The sequence below is a fragment of the Petromyzon marinus genome, chromosome 16 (assembly GCF_048934315.1).
Source record: "Petromyzon marinus isolate PM22_M1 ecotype Great Lakes invasive population chromosome 16, UKy_Petmar_22M1.pri1.0, whole genome shotgun sequence".
Lineage (NCBI taxonomy): Eukaryota > Metazoa > Chordata > Hyperoartia > Petromyzontiformes > Petromyzontidae > Petromyzon > Petromyzon marinus.
Genome location: NC_133682.1, coordinates 9,120,501 through 9,143,218, shown reverse-complemented (window position 1 = coordinate 9,143,218; position 22,718 = coordinate 9,120,501). Strand labels below are relative to the sequence as shown.

The 22,718-nt window shown below is 43.5% G+C and overlaps 1 protein-coding gene and 1 long non-coding RNA gene across 4 annotated transcripts in view; one reads left to right on the top strand and one right to left on the bottom strand.

The window, feature by feature from the left end:
• Positions 1 to 22,718, bottom strand: part of HHIP (hedgehog interacting protein) — a 141,377-nt gene that overhangs the window by 60,101 nt on the left and 58,558 nt on the right. For both annotated transcript variants that reach the window (XM_032955234.2, XM_076067492.1), the window contains one exon: positions 16,695 to 16,838. In XM_032955234.2, coding sequence (XP_032811125.2) covers positions 16,695 to 16,838 — 144 coding nt within the window. The remainder of the gene's footprint in view (positions 1 to 16,694; positions 16,839 to 22,718) is intronic.
• LOC116942854 (uncharacterized) overlaps positions 1 to 22,718 on the top strand; it is a 121,266-nt gene that overhangs the window by 70,805 nt on the left and 27,743 nt on the right. The window contains exon 2 of one of the 2 annotated variants that reach the window (XR_012941827.1): positions 898 to 975. The exons of the other annotated variant lie outside the window; for it this stretch is intronic. This is a non-coding gene — a long non-coding RNA (uncharacterized LOC116942854). The remainder of the gene's footprint in view (positions 1 to 897; positions 976 to 22,718) is intronic. 2 annotated transcript variants of the gene reach the window in all.

Sequence of the window (22,718 nt, the reverse complement as noted above, 5' to 3'; positions counted from 1 at the left end):
CGGGCATATTTGCGGAATACACCACGTGGTGCCGCCGTTGACCCTGGCCATTGACCGAGCAACCCAACGTTCCTACCAGCTCCCTCCGCAGGAATGTGTTTGGGGGGAATAAATGTCGCTAGGTATAGGGTTAAGAAGGAGAGCCATTTTATGATAAAAAATAAAAGTTGTGAAGAAATGTTATAACTTGGCTGCCTGCGTGCAGTTATTTGGTTATTTGGTTAAACACTGCTCGTTGAAAGAGAAGCCTTATTTATGGCTACGTTGAGAGAAAGAAAAAAAACTCAGGAAATTACCAAAAGCAAAGCAGTTGAGTAATTAGTGCAACAATCTTAGCAAAATTAGTATACTAATTGGGCTTGCAAATTAAAACTTAAGAGTCAAACGAGAATTAATCGTGCCATGAAAACACACTGGCCTTGGGTACAGAGCAATGGGCATGAAATGAGGTCAACAAAACGCACCCCCCTCAGGCGGTTTACAAACAGCATTAGTCTTAGGTAATAAATTACTTCCGATCCAATTTTTTTGAATTGAAAAAAAACCCCGAAATTATGTACATGTTTCTATAAGACATTGCTTGACCTAGATAATGAAAGAAGTGCATATAAAGGCACGTAAACATATCCTACAGATAACAAAGATTACTCTAACAGCTCTTTGGCGCCAACAGCTTTGGTCACAATGACAACTTTTTATCTTTGTTCAATCCACTGCTGGACGAAAGCCTACCCACACCCATGTCAAGTCATTGACGGGCGGGTTGTTTATCTATAACTTTATACGATTGTTCACCTGATCACTCTAACAATTATTAGTTCGATTACTCGGTGAAGAGAAGCCTTATTTAACATACAAATAGTTGAAACACGATTTCCCACGTGTGCCGTTGTGCAGGACGTCACCTGCTTAGCAACATCAGCCACGTCACCGCGGGATTTTGGGGCCGCTGCGAAATGTCAACTCCCTCGCCAGGTATGCAGGAAGTCGCTGGTTCCATCTCGACCCTGACACCTGCTGTATATTTGGATTTTTCTCCAGGTCCTCCGGTTTTTTCCGTCCACATTCAGAAACACTCGTTGAGAGTATTTGGCTGCTAAACATGTCCACGTGATAAGCCACTTCATTGAGCTATCATTTGTGGCCAGGTTGATTCTGAAAAAAAGAGCTATAAAGCACAGTGAGCCTTACCTGGTAAAAATATTAATACTTTCAAACAATTACATTTGTAATCTGCCAGAGTAATTGACCACACAAAAAATAGTCGATTACAAGTTTTAGTTGATTAATCGACGATGGCTCGCGCAAGCTCTGATTTAATCCCACACGTGAGTGGCCCAGATATCTGACCCCATGGCACGATGCGATTCAACTCGACATGCTCTTAAACCATCAACATCCACGAGATCAAAATGTTCAAAAACCACCCCCCCTGCCCAGTGACATAACCCTTCAAATTATTTTCTCATCTCAGTCACTCAGGCAGCATTGTTTCACAGGTAAGTACAACAGCGTGCTAAAAAACGAAATAAATATATTTTGTTTGACCATTATTCTTTTTTCACCGATGTTTTTGTTACAGAAATGTCGCACCTAATCTTGTTTGTTGTGCACTACATGCCATGTCCATGGAAATCTGAAAATAGTTGCTGTATTTTGCCAAGATGGTCCACAATAGCGCAATCATTTAATGTAGAATATACATTTAAGACATTGCTTGATGTAATTCTGCAGTTTGAATCAATGCAGTCACACTAATAAATCCTCACCTGTGGCGGTGGATATTTTGAACACCATCCATTTCAAGCATTCCAGCGATGCATCAGTTTTTGATTCAGCGAGGGAATGGCTATGGATGACGCGTGATGCGTCTATGCTTGGCGGGAACGTAACGGAATCTCGCCATTTTTGCAGCAACGAAGGAAGATAGCAACGGACGAGTCAATTTGTCCTTCCAAAGGTCGGTGGGTTTTCTGCCACTTGGCCCAAACACCGAAGCGTCACGAATTTCTCTGCGCGCAGGTCTCGGCAATGGAATCTTTTGACTAAGAGGTAGAAACAGAGCCACACAATTGCCCCTTGATCCACGTAGCCACCCACTAAGCCACTTGAGCCACCCTCTAAGCCAGATAATTACCCCCTGAGCCCCCACAGCCACAACACCCCGAGCCTGATGCCCTCAGATCTCAGGGGCTGCGTGAGCACAGGGATGGGCTCCAAGTTAGCACTTGGATGAGCATCCACTGAAGAGATGTTAGGTCCGCTGGGGGGGTGGGCAGCGTCAGATGCTCAGTGCACAGTAGGTGGCTCTCTCCCCTCTGGGCCACGGTTCATTCCACCCAGTGCCCAAGGATGGCACTGATGAGTATGGTGCTGCAGGAAGTGCTGTTCGGGGGGGGATGTGAAGACTTCTGCTATGCTCTGCAGATAACGTAGCTCCTGCGGTGCACTTCATTAAAGCGGCTGGTGATCGCTGTAGTGTCTCGGCTAAAATGCCACTCGATAAAATAAACCTCACGAAATTCATAATTAACGCTGCCAAATAACAGCATAATAGTAGTTGGTTGATTGAATTGTTCAGAGTGGAGACAGCAGATAAATGTAAGAATTTTACAGTCAGTATATTGGAAAACTGGCAAAACGTTTTTTTTTGTTGTTGTCTAATTCGGTCAATAATTCTGCCCTCTGCTCTGAAGAAGAGCCCTTGTCCAAATGGAATGATGATGATGTGTGATTTTTTTTTTAGGCAGCACTATTGCCAAATTTTAGTGAGTCTTGTTTGTAGGTCAGTGCAGGGTGGTGCAGGCAGTGGCCTGGGACCGGTGCCACTCACATTAGCCATGGTCGAGGAATCGAACCCATGTTGCCAGGTTGATATAGCAGCACACCGAACATTACGCCACCACTCCCACCAAACATGCAGTACGTGATGTGATAAAACCACGCGACTAACCTCCAAGCTGCGTGGATAAAACCGTTCCCACCCTGCCACTCTCTGAGCTGCAAAGCGTTTCCCCTGAGCGAATGCCAACTCCCCAGCGCGTTTCGTTTGTCGCATCCGCGGGAACGTTTCGAAGGTCGGGTAAATCACGAGCCGCTTTGGCACCGCCGAGAGAGCGTCCGGATAAATCTCCACTCGGGGAAGACCGATATGAGACTCACGTGAGCCTGGGAACGTCGCCTGAATCTCGGGGGATAAAAAGAATAACTCGCGCCGCTGGCACGTGGCGTTCATGAACAGGTGCGCTCGGCAACAGAATAATTTGTCTCGCCAATTCGGGTCGCCGGTGCCCCGCTGTTTAATATTCAATCCGGCGTTACCTCTCCGCCACAAGGCCACCGTGGCGCGCTCATATTAACGGCGGAAAAACCCGCGCGTGGAGGTGCTCATTTGCCGGTCCGGTCAGCCGTTTAGTTCATTTTTATGAATGCGTATTCTTGATTGTCGACTTTCAAACAATCCCCAACCTGCTCCTACAAAATGATGAATGTTCACTTGAGCCATACGCTGCCCCCAGCCCTGTTATGTAACAGCGTGGGGGGTTATAAACCAGTTAAAGGTAGATTCAACCAAAAAGAAATAGCTCACTGTGTGTTTGTGTATGCCTGTAACGAGGACGTCTGTTCTGCGCTGTCTGACAAACGTTTGAGATTCATTATATGGTGACATTTTTTTTTACTTCGAGGCAAGTACGCGATTGACATCTTAGTGATGTCACAGGGATATCACTCACGTGGTTACTAAAATGTGTACGGAGTAACATCAATAGAGACCTGTGACGAAGCACCTGGTGGTGGTTGCATTGTCTCATTAATGAAGCTTCGATCTTGTGTCCGACAGCCGGAGGTCACCCGGCCTCAGCCACGCATCTGTAAGGTTATTTTTTTTTGGAGTTGCGTCTTACTGCGGTTACATTTCGAACCTGCTCAAATGACATTCACAAATGCACACCCATTGCCCTCATTAGCCTCACGTGTCCCTTCCTGTGGAAACTCCTGCGTGACTGTGAATGAAGCGTAGCTCGCGGAAGAGTGCAGGAGAGGAAAGGGGGCTTGGAGTCTCGAGAAGCGGATTATTTAAATTATCGTGTACACCATCCCGAGACGTCATCAAGCACCCCAGTTAATCGTGTGACATTAATCCAATATCCCAGATTTTTAATCGGTATTAGATTAAGCCTGGGAAAATGTCGTGCCGTAACAGCACATTTTTTTGGCTCCCGTTTCTCTCCAAACGGTGAACCAAAGAAATTCAAAGGAGGACATTGCACAAAGCTGACGTGCCACCCAAAAAGGCAGGCCTTACAATAACATGGAATTTTCAGAAACAAAACTTTATTTCCTAATGAGATGTAGTAAAACCCCATTTATAATGCATGTGGACACTTTGAACTGGTAATGCATGTGGTTTTCAAACAATGCAATTGAATTACAACGTGAAAGCATCTGCATAAAGGGTTTCACTAGTAATTGATACTGGGCTTCTTCATGAGTTAATTGCAGCAAGGTTGCACTGTGTTCCCGACTGAATGCAGGTTAATCAGGCGATAACTAAGGCTACGATTATGGAATGGAAGTCACGGTGGTCTGGGGCAATCATGAATTTAAATAAATTCCGTGAAATCTTGGATAAGGAGCTGGAAAAACATTAGATTAGGTGCTTCTGTATTTCTTAAAAAAACAAACCAAAAGTCATGCACTGAAACTACAAATCTGCATTTTGTGGGTTCTGCCAGCGCCGCGTGTGGTGGTGGGTGGGTTGTTTTAAGTTTGTATTTATAAAGATGTATACTAGTAAAAGAAGACAAGGAATATATTGTTTTATTCACAAGTGATTAATTATTGAATCGAAGGGAGCTCTGCAATTACTTGTGCACACCACCGTTGGCTGAAGGGCTTTTACTAGGGGGAGCTCTAGGGAGCTTTGCTTAGCGGGTATTGGCCTACTCTTCCACGCTGGCTAGACGTCTTGAAAGAGGTGGACGAACCCCACCGCACATGGCCTGCCGATCGATCTTGCTGTGGTTTTCACACCTGATGATGATTGCTTGTGTTGCAGTCGAAACGTCGTGATAATTGTATTGTTTAATATTTTTATTATTTTATTGTTTCCCTTCTACGTGACTTTACCAAAAGAACCAAGAATATGAATCCCTGCAGTCACGAAAGCTTTAAATCAAAATTTAATGGTCGACCCCCTTAATTCTGCTGGGTGGACAGAGAGGTGAATTGTTACACGCCTAATAAATATAATACAATGGGCTCATAAATCAATATTTATTAATACCTACATATATATCTTTAGAAAAAAATAAATGAAGAAAAAAAACTCTGAAACATATTTTCGAATATATGGGCTAAAAATATATTCAGTTCAGATGCAATACAGATTTCAAATCTGGACGTTTGATTAAACATTTTCCTCTCTTTGAAAATTGCCTGTGGCCCGATGGTGCAATATGGCTGACTCTTTTCTGATATATTTTGTGAATTCCTCAAACATTGAGAAATTTGGATTTACAATTTTTTTTGTTTTACTCCGTGATGGAATCTTGAGTAATTATTATTTGTCTGCAAATATAGCAGGGTGGGAAGCCTCAAAATATCGACTGAATCGCCAACATAGATTCGTGTGTTGTGCTTACACGTGTGCATGTATTTAGAAGTGTGTGTGTATATGCATGTGTGGACATTCTTGTGTTTGTGTGGAGCGGTGGCGAAGTGGTTAGCGCCACGCTGTGCTACGAACCCTGTTCCCCAGTTCGATTCCCGCTCACGGCCAACACCCGCGACGATTATCTGAACCGGTCCTGGGCCTCCCCTAGGTCGACTCAGCCTCAAATGAGTACCTGGTGTGGGGGTGTAAACATCGCCACTTGGGAGAAAAGGTTGCCTGGCATGGTGCTGGCCAACCAGCCCCCTCGTGTGCCATGCCGGCCTTCATAGGTACAACTAGATTTTGATTTAAAGCTTTCGTGACTGCAGTAATTCATATTCTTAGCTCTTTCGGTAAAGTCACGTTGAAGGGAAACAATAAAATAATAAAAAATATATAAAACAATACAGTTTTATTGTTTCCCTTCAACGTGACTTTACCGAAAGAGCTAATAATAGGTACAACTAGCTAACAGTACTTGCCCCAGCAGTCCGTTAAGGCTGTAAGGGGGATCTTTTTGAGCCTAAAGTGCATCAAGTTCAATCCTTTGTGAATGCAAGAGATCAAGGGATAAATAAAAGAACGTTGGCCATTGGGTGTCAATGCCATTAACACACTCTCAATGTAAATAATCTTACAAGTGCAAAGGGTGCATTTTCCTCACGTAAAATATCTCACAGGGTTTCCAAGCACCGAGTAATATAATTATCTCAAAAATATCCAACAAGGGCATGAAGCGGCATTGAATCATCAATCGATATAAATCGTTCAGCTCACAACGATGGGTGCAACAATCGACGTATATTGAATGCAATGGTGATCACGTGACTCTCTACAGCCACTAGAGGCAGCTAGATTCTCCATGATGGAAATAAAAAAATGGGCTCGTAAAATCACGATTGTGAACCACAGCAATTTCCTAACGCCCATATTATTTACCCCGTAAGAAAACATAGTCAGTACAAACTCGATTTGATGCTTTCGTGACTGCAGGAATTATTCTTTGGTTCTTTCGGTAAAGTCACGTTTAAATAGTAAATAATAAAATAGAAAATAATAAATTATTTTCTATTTTACCGAAAGAACCAAAGAATAGTCAGTACAAATTAAGAATCCAACTATAGCTCTTTTTCATTTAAAAAAAAAACCTAGCAAAAGTAATTGTACTCTATATGTGTATATTGACTTTGATAACCATTTCCTTGACTTGTGTGTCGAAGATCAGCCTCATGAATTAATAAACTTATCGTGAGTTATACTTCGGTGCTCATATTTACGCGTATCATTAATTATAGAGCAGCAAACGCCCCGGACATTTATAGTTAATCATATTTCACGGGCGTTGATTCATTCAACGTCTATATTTCTTTCGCCGTTTCGAAGAGTGACATTTTCTTGAAACAATTCCGTTTAAGCGTCACTCTTAGTTTATTTGCGGGTGCTTGCTGCAATGCTTAATGGCAAGAAATGGTGCCTTTCGTATGAGAAAACAAAACTCCGATCCCATGCATGTTGGGCCCTCACCTTGGGTGGTCTAGAAGTGGCTGGGGAGGAGGGGAAAAGAACGAACTGAGAAATCTACAGACTGTGCTTTTGTGATCGGAGTTAAACAGATTACAGCTTTATGGACTTGCAAAAAAACAATGGCATTTGAAGAGATTTTTTTAATGTACATGGAGTCCATTTTCGCAGTCATCTGAAAGTGGTGGGGAGGGGGGAGGGGGTGGGAAATACAACAAAAAAAATGTCTATCTCCGAACAAATCCATTATGCAAGGAAGTGGAATTTTGAAATTTACAACTGTGACTTAGGCATCTTAGTTTGGTGGTAGTCATGAATCGCACGCGGGCAATCAGACTTAGTTAATTGCTTCGCATCGATCGTGCCGCGTTCGAAAATTGTCTCGTCTCTTTTTTCCCGTGACCAGAACAATCGGCGCACGAGCGAGCTGCGTCCTGTCAACCGGCCAACTCGTTACGGTAATTCCTACCTCCCAGTAATCTCGATGTGTTAGTGTGTAAATTAAGTAATTGTAATGTATAAACCTTCATCCGCAAGGATACGTACCCTTCCCTTTGGTTTATAGTCTGGCACTCGATTAGAATTAGTGCCAAATTCAATTCAACCGAGACTTTTAAGAAAATTACCTGTCAGCGATTACTGAACTCTTACTCTGGTTTAACTTTTTGTATGAACCCAATTGAAGGTAATCTACAAATAGGTGCTTGCACCTTTTAACCGTCCTTTACCAAACAACTTGCAGCATATTTTATTTGTTATAATCATTATTTGTTTTTGTTGTAGCACCCGCCTATACACCCGGTTGCCTCAGAGCGCTTCACATCTTATTTCAACACATTTGAAAGGGCACCCCCAGTGGCAGCTGTCCTGTGGGCGCAAGGTGACTCAGAACCTGGTCTGCAAACGGCATTAGTCTGGCAGTAGGGGGCGATGATTGCTATAAGTAGTCCCAATTGAGTAATTTGCGGTTAACTTGTTGCCTGTGTATTAATCCTTACATGACCAGCCTCGTGTTAGCATTAATGTACATTAAGCTAATTGTGGGTGGACGCTCTTTCTCCTCTCCTGCAACCAATGTCCGAAACTCCCTTTCCCCAGCCATCCGTGCTGTTGGCTGCCTGCCCCTGTTCAAGTGCAGGCACAAGACCTTCCTGTTTTCCCATACATATGACTGCTTTTATCTGTATATACCAAGTATATATAAATAAAACCTCCTTTCCCCAGGATTCCCATGTTTTATAGCTATCCAAATGATCATTAAACGATCGCCATGCGCCCAGAGAGATTTTCAATACGTGCAACTTTCTCACTGAAATTAGCACGTCAGCAAGTACAATTGGTATTTGCGGCATTCTGATAGCACAAGGGCTTTTCAAGAAGGCACTACGTTTATGCCTTGTAAGCATCGCATAACATTTCCATCTTGAGTCAACTCCTGCTGAACTGGCGGAGAGCTGGCGACAAATCCCAGACATTTGATGAGCAGTGAGTTCCACGTGCATTGGCCAGACACTGCATGAGCAGCTGAGCGACCGCGTACATCCCTCAATTCCACATGAGCCCAGCCACTTTAATATTCTGTGGAGGTGGCTCCACGGGGAGATTAGGCAACCAGATGTTTTCTATTCCACGCGAGTGTAGGGAGTTCATATCTTTCACCACTGCCAAGGGGGGCGCCGAGGATGAAAGGAAGATATGCAGAGCGGCAGTCAAAAGCAACTGAACACCTATTAAGAGAGGGCAATTAGGCTTCTGACCTGAAGTTCGATGCGTATCTGTGCATTTAACTTTGTTTGGCTTCGGTGTTTAACCTCCGCAGCCATGGGCATCTTGATGTCACGGTGGCGAGACATTAACTACCTCGCTTGGTATAGAGGAGGTCGTGGGTTCGATCACGACCTTGACGCCTGCTGTATATTTGGAGTTTGCATGTTCTCCCCATTGTCATGTGGATTTTACTCTGGGCCCTCCGGTTGTTCCCTCCACAGTTAGAAACACGCGCTTAGAGTATTTGGCTGCTATAACTTTCCACATGATAAGCCACTTGGTTGAGCTATCATCTGTGGCCAGGTCGCTTCTGAAAAAGAGCTATATAGCTCAACAGACCTTACGTGATAAAAAAAAAATTGGTTAGGTTAGATTGATGCCCGCTGAACAAATGCGGGCACTCCAAAAAAAATACCACGAGCAAATGGGTGCAATCACAGCGATGAGTTGTTACATTTTTATTAAATATATATTTGCCTGGCAAACCCTAAAAAATGTTACAGAGGTCAGAGTGGAATTGAGCTATGTTTCATTGAGATGGTTGCTAGTTAAAGTATTTGCTAAAGGATGATGTCCAATACACCTGTATAGGTTTTCGCGGTTGCCCTGATGTGTTTTTTGGCTTGTGCCACGTGTTGTTCAGCTTAATCTTCACTGTTTCGCTCTGTGAGCTTCTTTAGTACCGGACATGCTCAGTTCCTGAAGAATCCCCCAGCACGTGGAACGAAACGTCGGGATGCATTGCCAAACAACAAGCGGTACAACTAAAAGACACATCAGAGGGCGATGCTGTTCAATAGTTTGAAATAAAATTCGTGGAGCAAGACTATATTCAAACACACATTTAAACACGTGTGATCAGCAGCGCACAAAGCATTTCAAGGAATCACAGCTCAGTCGGTAGAGGAACAGGACTCATAGGAACGCGAGTTCAAATCCTGGCCATGCCCTTCAATCCCTACGAGGATGGTAAAATGAACAACGCCTGGCGAGGCTGCACCACATGGTCGTAAGGCGGCACTGGTTGTCCCATGGAGAGACTGTTTACTGCCATAGGAATGTGGAACTTCAACCACTGGGTTTGGATGACAATGGAGATAGGTACCACTGAACGGCTCATTTGAGCCTGGGGCTGCTTAGACTGTTGACTTTAAATTAAAATGTAAATCTGTGCTCTATCTTACACAGCACCTAACCTAATTTCTACGTACAGGCAATCTGTTAATTTCAGCAAAGTTTTAGGCCTTTCAAGCCTGGGATTGCCGATAAGGAGTGAGCCAGATTGTCCTTTGCACTTCATATCAGCAATGTAAAATGAGAGCACATGTATGTATGTTATGTTGTATGTTGTTGAACTTTTTTCGCACCGTACATAGCCAACCATGCTAATCGGAGGTGCTGGGGCATGACATTTCACTAGCCTTTGCCGTAAGCACGATTCAGTCCTTAAAAATCATTTTAAAAACACCTTTATTTATATTGCCTAAGCATGAAACAAAAACATTATGGTCCTGCATTGGCAGTTGGGCACAAGCTCAAATAACGAGAGCTCCACACATTAATCAAGAACACTGGACTAAAACATGTATAATACGTGATATTTTTGGCGATCATAACAGAGAGATCATCTTTGCCCAACTCGCCGGAACTTAGAAGGGCGACTGCCCAAAACGTCCCATGTTATACACGCTTTCCTCTTTAGGGCAGTGTTATGGACGTAGTTGTTGAGGTTTTTTTTGTTGTTATTTGTGCTTCGCTCGCCTACAGTGTCATATTTTTCACATGCATGCAGCAACAAGGCGCGGGGAGGCTGCTGGTAAAAGTGCCCTTTAAGTTATCGAGGCAGAATTCCGCCCACTCTGCCTGTCTGGCTTGCCATTGTAAATTATCCCTCAGGCTCGGCTTGTTTACATCAACGGCACAGATGCACAACGGATGATAGGGTCATGTTTCACCATTACGCCACTGCGTGTGCACGCATGTGCATGGTTGTGCGGCTGCGGGGAGCGGTGGCGCAGCGGTTAGCGCGCCGCGCTACGAACCCCGCGATGCATATTGAATTTCCCCTCGCGACCAAGAACGGTGGCGAATATTTGAACTGGTCCTGGGCCTCCCCTAGATCGACCGAGCCTCAATTGAGTACCTGGTGTGGTGTATAAACATCGCCACTATGGCGACAACGGCGGCCGGGCGTGGTGCTGGCCACCGACCCCCTCTTGTGCCATGCCAGCCTTCAATAGTGCTCGCAAACAGAACTTGCCCCAAACGTCTGTTAAGGCTACATGGGGGATCTTTTTCTTCACCTGCAGCTGAAAGGGCTCTCTGAAGCAAATACTGCTGATGGCGTCACAAGCACAAGTGCAGTTTCTTGCCCATGGTGCTTATTGAAAAAAAAAATATTCTCATTACATTTACAATAAGTAGCTTTGCACACCAAGATTAACTCAAAATGGCCCAAGACACAACAGTACATATAGATGGGATTTTAAAACATTTAATAATGAAAATTAATTGATTATTTCAATGCATGTCGTACCTGTTAATTCTCTCTCTCTCTATATGCGTCGTATAGTGTGTTCTTTCATTTAATTGCGAATAGTACGTACCGTTCTAATGAATTCTGTATCGATTGCTCCCATGTTATTAAAAATTAAAAGTTACCCCCATTCCAAAATGTCGTATTACACGCTGTATGCATGATTTAAATCGGGCTAAAACCATCAGACCTCCTCCCGTGTGGGGCTTTACAGTGTGGGACTGCCACTGCAAGGTAGGGCTACTCTATTGACAGCGAGATTAAACAGAGGTTTACGCAGCACTATTGGGCGGTAATGTGATTGCGTAGCGGGCATGTGGGCCACCCACTTTCCCTCTCTGTGAAACCGGGCCGAGATGAGCGTCGTCTCTGAGGTCGATCATCGCCCCTCGGGGCATAACCAATGCCTCGAGTCATCGATATCGTTTCGCAAAGCTTACAATACAAGCAAAGAGTCACGTGCGTAAGAATCCATGTTTATAGATGAATATATTTTATAGTATATATGGGGGTTCACCTGAACTCTTCAGCTACTAGAGGACGTTACATTCACACCAATGATACAATGTTAATGACAATTGATTCTTGAATGAAATCGCGACTGTATCGTGACGATTCACTGAATCGTGTGTGTGTGTGGGATTGTTAGCGCTAAATGACCACAGTGCTAAGGATTAGCTGCTTGTATTTATTCATGTTCCTAAGTGGTCTGAGTATTTTGAAGGTTTAGTAGCCATAATGTCTCTCGGGGACTAAAAACGCCTGAAAAAACAGGCAGAGGAGTCCGTGTTGAGCATTTATCATTTATGTGATAATTGAACGTTAACATTTTTATGCCCCAAAAAATGTTAAATGTTCCATTTTTTGTTTGAACCTTTTCATATATATTATTTAACGACAAGCTGAATATGTAGGAGAGCAATGTGACAACGTACATTTTACGAGGATAAATATTTACAGCCTTTCCCCCTCTTCGATCTTGCACGAAACCCACATAATTGGCGTCGTGTTTTATGGGATAGTAACACAAGAGACATGTGATGTAACATTTTTATCGCGTGCTCTTGTGCGCGATGTCTATCAGTATTGGAGTGGGTATAGTTTACCAGTTTAGACCTATGATGATTCTGGAGCTAATGGCAATTCAATTATGATGCAGCACAATATACTTCGCGCCTCGGATTAGCACAATAGGCTACCTACGGTGCAAAAGAAGTTCAACGAAGAACATATTAAAAAATATATCGCTCACACTTATTTTTTTAAATTTTACTTATACCAATTCTATTTTAATAATAAAGGAAGGCTTACTCACATGCCCCTGCATGTTTACGAATCATCTTCATGTATTAGGAAAGTAAAATATAGGCTATACATTGAATGAAACATCAAAAACATTGTGGGTGTTTTTTTACAATCTAAAAAAATGTGAATTTTAAAATATTTTTTTCACAAAAAAACAGTACTCAAATGCCAGCATTAACAAGATTTTGTAACAAACATCGCTGTGACTTTTGTTGAGAATTGGATCATCCCAAACCCATGGACTTATTGTAAAATCAATCCAAGCACAATCCGACTGCCTTATGTAAGTCTCTACCAAAACAAAGCTTCCCTTCCTCTCCCTCCCTGCCACTGCGGGCTTCCGGCCACTTCATACGAAATTTTTCTTGTGTGGGCTGTGCTGCCATATGTGGCCACCACATTTTCCCTATCGCTATGTTATGCTGCGATACCATCTTAAGCCAAAGACATTTTTCAGGCAGGTTGCTGGTAACTCAGTGCAGATGGGCCTCAATGTATGCACAGGGGGGAAAAAGGTTAATGTCTTCGGACTACTTTCAATGAATGTGACTTTAATTTTAAAGATCAGTCTTCCCTTGACATCAAAGAATGAATAATTGCCTTAGTGCACTGATGTTAAACTCCGGCGGCTATCAAAGCTCCTATAGCAATTATAACATTAGTCTCTGTTTTGCCTTTATTCGTAAAATTAAGCTGCTGCTTAATGAGCTTCCACGTTTAAACAAATGCATACTTACCAACATAAAAGAAGTTGGCTTAATTTTTTAATGGCACAAAATGTCACAAAAAAATGTTGTGAACTGGTACATGTGAACCTTTTTTTAACTCTAAGGAAATATGCCCTCCATTGAGAGCCCCATCGGTAGTTAAAATTTAATTTCCATATATTTTACGAACTATTTTCAAAAGGGCTAATGTACCAAGCAATATTCAACGTGAAGATGCTTAATGTTCTATAAATGAAGAAATTTCTAACGACGAGCAAAATTACCTTTTTCAAATTTTATTTGCACGAAATAATTACGAAGTCCTATGCATGAGGGTGATGTAAATTTGAATGTAACAATGATCTAGCACAGACAGAACTTAAAAAAACAACAACTAGATTTTCTCTGAGGTGTAAACTTAACATTCCAACGACAGTAAATGCACTTGTAAATGTGATTTTATATATATATAAACAATTACACAGATATAAAAATAAATAGTCACGTAAATCACTAATACTCTTATATAAGCGCACAACTTTATCTATCTGTGATGAACGCTGCACTTTCCGTCGTTTTCATGCAGGGGGCGCTGCAAACCTACACGTTCCCTGCATGAACGACGGATGCGCAGGGATAGACGTTCGATTACGTTGGAATCGATCTGCAGACGGCGGTCTTCTCGCACGGCCAGCAGCTCTATGTCGCCTTATCTCGATCCCGCAATCCCAAACGGGTGAAAGTCAGCATCGAACCGAACCCCCCCCCCAGCAAGGCCATTTACTTAACGACGAGAGAAAATTCACACGAAATCTCCTTTTCAATGAAGTCTTCCAGATGTAAAATAAACACAAGCTTTTCATGAAGAAATAAAATGATCTAATTCAAAACATAATACAATTCAAAATATGTTTCATTTAAAAACTTCAAAACGGCGCATCGGGTGCTTGCGTGAACGCGTCGTTCGTGTGCAATTTTTTTTCGTGACTTTCCTGGCCGAAAGCCGTAAATGGTTGTTCAGGGGCGCCACAGGCGCCCCTGAACAACCCCGAGTTATCAATATTAATGTGCAGAGCTAATTCACAGATTGGAATCGCAGAGGACAGTAAGTTGGTCATGGTTGCGAACTTCTGAATCACAGAGGGGCCTAGTAAAAGCCTGGCCAAGCCTGCTCGGGGTAACGTATGCCGCTCAAGTTTAACAAGTAAAGAAAGTGCGCTTCGGAGATAAAATAAAGAAATAAATACGCTGCGTGTTCACTTCCAGCCAATTTAAACGCACTCCTGTTCCATCCACCCTGCACGCTTCAATCACATTGCATTTTACTCGTGTGAGTCATTTTGGGTTCAGCCCCGCTGGGATGTGCTTGTACTTTGTAATTGGTCTCCTGCTCGTTTGCCAGACAGAAACCGAAATTGCTGTGGACCTGCACGGTTCCTACATTTGTAAACGCGTCCGATGTGGAACTGAAGTTGTCACCTGTCCTGGTTTTCCCAAGATCATCCTATTGCTGAGGCAGTCGTCCTGGGAAATTGCCAAGTTTCCCCGGGCACATTACAGCTAGATTTGAAGTTTTCGTGACTGCAAGGATCCAAACTCATTGGTTCTCTCGGTAAAGTCACGGAGGTAAAAAATAAATAACATAAAAAATGTAATGATTTAATTTAGTTGTTTTCATTTTTTTTATTTTACCTATGTGACTTTACCGAAAGAACCAAAGAGTACACATTACAGCTCTCAGTTTTTGTCAGTTGTGCAATGACACACCATTCAAGACGGAGCATTTAAATGTAGTTTACCCCTCCTTTGGTCTTGTGAGATTTTCTTCTTCCCATGATACGTCCCGGTTTTTTTGTTGTACATCAGAGGTGGCAATCCTACGTGGAAGAACCAGCCGGGTCTAGTGGGGCTTAATAGGGTCTACTCAGGCCTAATGAGGCTTTAAGGGACTGAAGCGAACTGACTGCTCTGGTATAGCCGAGTCAACTCCAATTGGCCCGTTTCTATATTTAATGGAGATATCAGAGATTTGAGATAACCTTGACTCTGAAGCATGCAACTATAATACATTGATGTATCAATAAACATTTATTCGAACACCCACGATAGATGCATTGCATCATTTGCAGAACAGTCAATTGTTGATTTATTCAGATCTGTATTTTATTGACTCATGGAAGCCCTGAGTCTACGAGGGATTTTTGCATGTACAGTAATGGCAAATCAGAAGTTGACGATTGAATTGAATCACAAACCATGAATCGTGACAATCCTTCGGAATTGCTAGGGGAAGGCGATTCGTTGCACAGCCTTTTATTTAATAGTGCACATCAGTGCACCAAAATAAAATAAAACACTTTCTGAATACAAGCTCAGATTTATGCATAGCTTCACCATGTTTTGCCATTCACTGGAGATGGCCATGATTGGCTATGATATTACAATGTGTCACCAGGTTGCAAATACAGTACAGTATTTTGTAATCTTGATTTGAAGCTTCAATCTTGATTTGTAAGTTAAGCAAGTAAATCAAATCCCACTGAGAATACATTGTGTGCCAATATATGCCCTAAATAAAGGTTATGTACTTTAGAATGCATTGCATGTATGTTTTAGGGTACTATAAATGTGCCGTAAATATATTTTCGCCGTGCGTGTGTTGCGTGAACGTGTGAAAACATTGCTCATGCACAATCACAGTGCGCTTGCTCACGGCATTTGCTTCGACCGTTCATTCGAGTCCACGTGGGGAGTCTGTGATAGGATGCAAGTATACGTCATTTACTTAATTCCCAAAAACTTTTACTGCTTGTGATGACGTTATTAATGCGCATGCAACTCTCCACGTTCGTTTAATATTTGCATTAAGAACGCAACAATTGTTTTCGAGTTGAAATAAGCCACGCGTGATGGATTCTATCCGCATTAAAGACGGTTCTGATCAGGACGGCTACCATAAAAACAAAGCATTTGCCGCAGTGCACGATGCCAAGAGAGGCTGTCAAGGAGAAACAATCGATCAATTTTGTCATTTCTGCTATTTCTTAATGGTAACCCACAGTGTGCGGGCCAGGCCAGGTGCAGTCCGGCGTGCCACGTCCGCCACGGCTCCGTCACCGCCGCCGATTGGCAGCTGGGCGGCTGCCGTTGTCAAATGAAGAGACAAACAAACCAACAACCCCCACCCCGCGTTGGGCCTCACCTGCCGGGACTGCGGAGTCCCTGGGCAAAAGTCTCCGGTGGTTGGAAAGTTCCATTGGCGTAGGGGTTGTCGGGAGGGATGGCGTACGGGCGCTCGCAAAGCTCCAAGCTTACGTTGACGCGGAGCACCGAGCCTGTAAAATCGCTGGGGAGCGGATGAGACGTGACGCGATGGAGAGGGGTGGAGGGAGGGATGAAAGAGAGACGAGACAAACACACCAAAGAGAGATTATATTATCGCGGTCATTGATTTACGCGCGTCGCGTCGATGCTCGAGGAATGCCGCTGCCGCTGTGCAGTGGTTCGCTGTGCCGTGCTTGCGGCCCAGAGGTCACCGGTTCGATCTGCAGGTGCGGCAGTTGAAACAATGGTGCACGTTTCTTTAATCCCTGTCTCCGTAACGCGCCCAGAATGATAATTTTCTCTCCGCGTGACTTTACCGAAAGAACCAAAGAATGCGAATTCCTGCAGTCACGAAAGTTTTAAGTCGAAGTTGAATTTTCTACAGGTCGCGCAACGGTGGTTTGACGTGTGGGTAGTCCAGCCTCAGTGTGGAGGAATAGATCCAACCCACCCCCCCGGAAGGGGCAATCGAGAGCTCTCTGTCGAGTAGAGGCCCTTCAGCCTTTTTGCTGAACCCACCCCTACTGGACATCTGTGAAAAAGAGCTTCATAGATCATTGTGTCGTGGTGTAGTTCAATTCCATCATTCAATATGGCTTAGAAAAATGTGCCGTTTTCTCAAATGCCCCCTTATCTGTCTGCACAGCTGTACAAATGGGTTCGCCATAGTTAGTGGATCTGTGGGTCGCATAAAATAGTAGGCCAAATACCCTGTAGAAGGACTCTCTTGGTCTCTGTCTAGGAGAGGTTCTTATGATAACTGCTATTTGTGTTTAATTTGTTGTCCTTCCCCCGCACCTCTGATTAGCACGGTTGGTTACGTACGGTGCCAAAGATGTTCAACGCACGCGTATACAAAGATTCTCATTCTGAAGCAAATGCAAAGAAAATAACAAAAAACGACGACGTTTCGATCGCAACTTCACCGAAAGACCCAAAGAATATGAATTCCTGCAGTCACGAAAGCTTTACGTCAAGATTTAACTGCAGCCTTTACCGTTCGCCTATTACCCCCTCCCGAACACTCTGCAACGAATCGCGTTGCCGAGATGCAATCCAGCGGAGCACGTCACAGATGTCACAACCGCGGGTGGGCATTTGAAAATGTGCAGTCCTCAAACTGGCAAACGGCCCCATCTCTGCTCGCACGCAGCGATGGAGTTGAGTAACAGCAGCGGTGCGTTTGCCCACCCCCCCCCCCCCCCCCCCCAAGGACGCCCTTGAGCTAACGCCGGCCGTGCGTCTGGATTTGGAAATGCTATCACCCAAGACCTGGCTCGAGATTTCCCTCAGTATTGTGCCACAATCTGCCAGCTCACCGTTCGGGGACGTTAAATGTCATGAGTGTCATTCGTGATTCGCTTCGCAGAGACAAAGTGAAAAAAAACCCGCAAACAATGTGTCAGTTCTTAGCTCTTTCGGTAAAGTCACGTTGAAGGGAAACGATACAATAATAAAATATATATAAAACAATAAAAATTCTCACGACGTTTCGACCATAACACAAACCGTTTGTGTTATGGTCGAAACGTCGTAACAATTTTTATTGTTTTATATATATTTTATTATTTTATTGTTTCCCTTCAACGTGACTTTACCGAAAGAGCTAAGAATATGAATTACTGCAGTCACGAAAGCTTTAAATCAAAATGTAATGTATCAGTTGCCTGCGCCGCATTAATTGGCAATGTGAGAGTGTATTGGCTTCACTGCCGTAATGTAATAACGGCAAAAACTAATGGTGGACAGAGATAATAGCAATGGGGGAAATTATACCAAAAACAAATCTTTCCTCTTAAAGAAAGACAAAAAGAGGAAAGATTTGTCTGATTGTTTGTTTACGATTCCTAGATTTCGTACGGAACTTGGTTCAAAAGCGTTTCATGTAGCTGCTCCAAAGTTTTGGAACCAATCGGTGTCTTCTCTGGGGATCGCCACTCTGCCATCGCTGGATTCTTTTCAACAGACATTACTGAGGTCGAAACAATTCAAATGCGAATGTACGTATAATTGTTTTGTAAGATCACTTGATTTAATTCACTTTATATGTCTAATATGTTACATCTCGTTCATTAACTCTCGCTGCCGTGTGACCCTTGAAAGAGAGCTGTTATAGCTCAGTATGTTATTTACTCGGACAATAAACTTCTGATTCTGTTTCTTTCCTCGTCATACATGCTGTTTGTACAGGTGCTGTTAGAAAGCACCTATCAGGGGTATAATGGACCACATACTGGCACATCAGTGAGTTGCTGCAACTCAGCGTTCTTATTTTAACTTTGATGTTCAATCGAGAAGCCACAGATATTTCACACAACATATACATGATAATACAAAATATACATTTATTCCAACACACGTGAATTGGTGCATGTATCGTGAGCTTAAGAATCGATATTAATCAATGAATCGATGCAAATTACACCGCTACTACCTGCTAAGGCCAATACAATGTACAGGTGTGGACAGCATGATGCCCATCAGCCTTTGTCTCCCTATTTTTGCGATGTTAAAATTATGACAACATATACTGAGCTGGCAGAAGAGGGCCATCCGCTATATTTGAATAACAATTTGAACTACTGTGTATAGTCAGGATTCTAAGGTTGCATCACCACTCCACACATGTACATGCACACAAAGACACCACACGTAGCTTTTGACAGACCGTTGGGGGAAGTGCTTTTTGCGAGCAACTATTAAGGCCAGCAAAGTGTACGAGGGGGTGGGTGACCTGCACCATGCACAGCCGTCTTTGTCTCCCGAGTAGTGTTGTTTGCACATTGTACCAGGCACTCATTCTAGGCTGAGTCGACCTAAGGGAGGCCCAGGACAGATTCAGATAATTGTTACTGGTGTTGGCCATGAGCGGTCACTGGGTTCGTAGCGCAGTGGGCTAACCGCTACAATACCGCTCCACATTAATGTTACATACAGTCACAAAGACAAAAAAACAAAGACACAGATCCCCCGTATAGCTTTAACAGACTGTTGAGGCAAGTGCTGTTAGCGAGCACCTATGAAGGCCGGCACGGCACACAAGGGGTGGGTAGCCAACACCACGCCTGGCCGCCTTTGTCTCCCTCGTGGCGATGTTTACACACCATTGCACCAGGTACTCATTTGAGCCTGAGTCGATCTAGGGGAGGCCCAGGACTGGTTCAGATAATCGTCACTGGGTGTTGGCCGTGAACGGGAATTGAACCCGGGGCGCCAGGTTCGTAGCGCAGCGCGCTGATCACTACACTACCGCTCCCCATCCTACAGTCACACACACACACACACATGCATACACACATGCATACACACAATTATGCATTCTGTACTTTCATAATATCAGTAGTTTTACTCCCTGGGTAGAGAGGAAAGGACAACAAATTCACGATCCCTATGTTGAGTTTTTCCCTTATATAAGTTTGGCACTGCAATTGCATCAACCCAACAACGCGCATAAATTTAAATGAAACAGCTGACAAGTTGCGTGAAAAATTAGATTAAAATGAACCCACCCCAGCATTAGAAGACAAACTCCTCTCTTTTATATAACAAGCTTATGGGAAATGCGTGACTCTAAATTTATTAATACGACCCATTTGGCCGATGTAAATGAAAAGCAATGAATTATGTAGCGCCCCTATAAAATGCCGTAATGGATTACAGGTGGACACGCGTGGCTGAGTCATTAACGTAAAAGTCGCTGAGGCTGGCGCGCAACACGCCCTTCGCCAAGCCTCGGCGTGTTAATGCAACTTGCCAATTTTGGTGCCATTCATTAAACCCTGAGGGATAAAATCTGAGCCGCAGACTCAAACCAAATCCGCTGTTTCGGCAGCTTTTGGCCGAGAAGATAATCGAAATAGGGGGAGGAGGGTTTGGTTTCTCCGGCGGAGTTGTTCACCGCGTCGCTTTCGGTGCGATGCCACGGATGGCATGTGATATATGCATTAATTGAACGGGGCAACCATAAAATACAGCGCCTACTCTCCAAATTAGAAGGAGGGAAAAAAAACGACACTCCAAAGAAGCATAGCGACGTCAGCCAAGCGAGCCAGCCCCAATCCACGTGCTTCTCCCCGAGCTTGGCCAAGGTACTTCAAGATGCTTAACCGCCTTTCCCCACGATTAAAACAAAGTGTGGTTTACATTGACAACGCATTCGATTCTGTGGCGGAACGTCACGTCGTATTACAGGAACACTGGGGTATTTTCTAATTTGAAGTGAACGATCCAACACTGTATTTCATCACTTAAAAAAAACGAGTTTCCTTTAATTGCCTTAAATCAACAAATCCCAGTTTCAACACGGCGGGGTTATTGAAATGAAAAATAACTGCTAATTTAGAACGCATAATACATTAATTGGCCACCGATTTGAATGAATGTGCTGAACAAGTTGTAAATGCGGAGTTAATGTCTAGGCAAGGCACCACTCATAAAAACACTATCTCACTTAGCTCTGGGTATGTATGTTTGAACTTCTTTCGCACCGTACATTGCCAAAAGTGCTAATCGGAGGTGCGGGTAGACCTCAAGCGTGGCTCAGCTCACTTACCTTGTTCAGTTACGATAAAAAAACATATCCCCGATGAAGTCGTGGCTATTAAGTACTTACTTACAAAGTAGAATATTTTACACGTTAGAAATAACCTAGTGGTTGCCTTTATCGCTGTTGACAAAGATACCACACACACGCGCACACACAGACACACAAACGCATGTTTTTTTATTTAAAGCTTTCGTGACTGCAGTAATTAATATTCTTAGCTCTTTCGGTAAAGTCACGTTGAAGGGAAACAATAAAATAATAATGACTTTACCGAAAGAGCTAAGACTTTACCGAAATAGCAAAGAATATAAACGCATGCTTACCGAGTAAAGTTTTCTTCCACGGAACAATAATTAACGGGCACAACAGAAATCACTGCAAATGTGTTTCTCGGCAGAATTGATAAAATTATGTGGCGTTAATCGTGTTTACAAATGAGCCCACAGTGCAGACCCAACCATAGCTGCCTTAAAAGAATCGGGGGCATCGATAAGCAGCCGAGGCAACCATTATTATGGGGCCCGCTTCACAGCTGCCAGGCCCCTGAGCTTGTGTGGCCTGCAAACGTGAACACACGCTTCAACATTAAAGCGTAAAGGTGAAGCCCTGCAATATCTTATTCAGCCCATTGTTTAGTAGAGGGGCCTGTTACTAGAAGGGATTCCAGAGAGAGCCTCTCTCCCTCTCTCTCGAGGGTATTTTGACCCGACTCTTCCGTGCTCGCGAAAACCTCTTTGCAAGAGGCGGGAGGAGTCGCCACGCATTAACCAACCATTTTGTACTGCTGAGTAAACAGAGGTGGAGGATTAATGACACCTGCACCACTGTTTCAGGGTGCCGCGGTGGCGAGATGCTAACTACCTCGTCTGGTATGCAGGGTTCGACCCAAACCCTGACACCTGTATTTTTGGAGTTTGTATGTTCTCCCCATGGTTGCATGGATTTTTCTCCGGGACCTCCGTTTTTTCCCTCCACATTTAGAAACATGCGTTTAGAGTATTTGGCTGTTATAAATGTCAACGTGATAAGCCACTTCATTGGGCTATCATTTGTGGCCAGGTTGCTTCTGAAAAAGAGCTATACAGCTCAGTGGGCTTTGCCTGGTAAAATAAAAATAGTTCATAGTTTTAACTGCCGTGCCATGGGATTGCAAGTCTAATGTGCTAACCATTACACAATGGCATGTGTGTGTGTGTGTATATATACGATGGACAGTGCAAACGTGATGCTTATTTTTTTCTCAGAACTGATACAGAATTTGAGATAATCATTCATGGGAATATCAGGCACAATTGTCATTTGGTAGAAACCCTCCTCCTTCAACATAACAATGCCAGACCACACACAGGAGCCTGA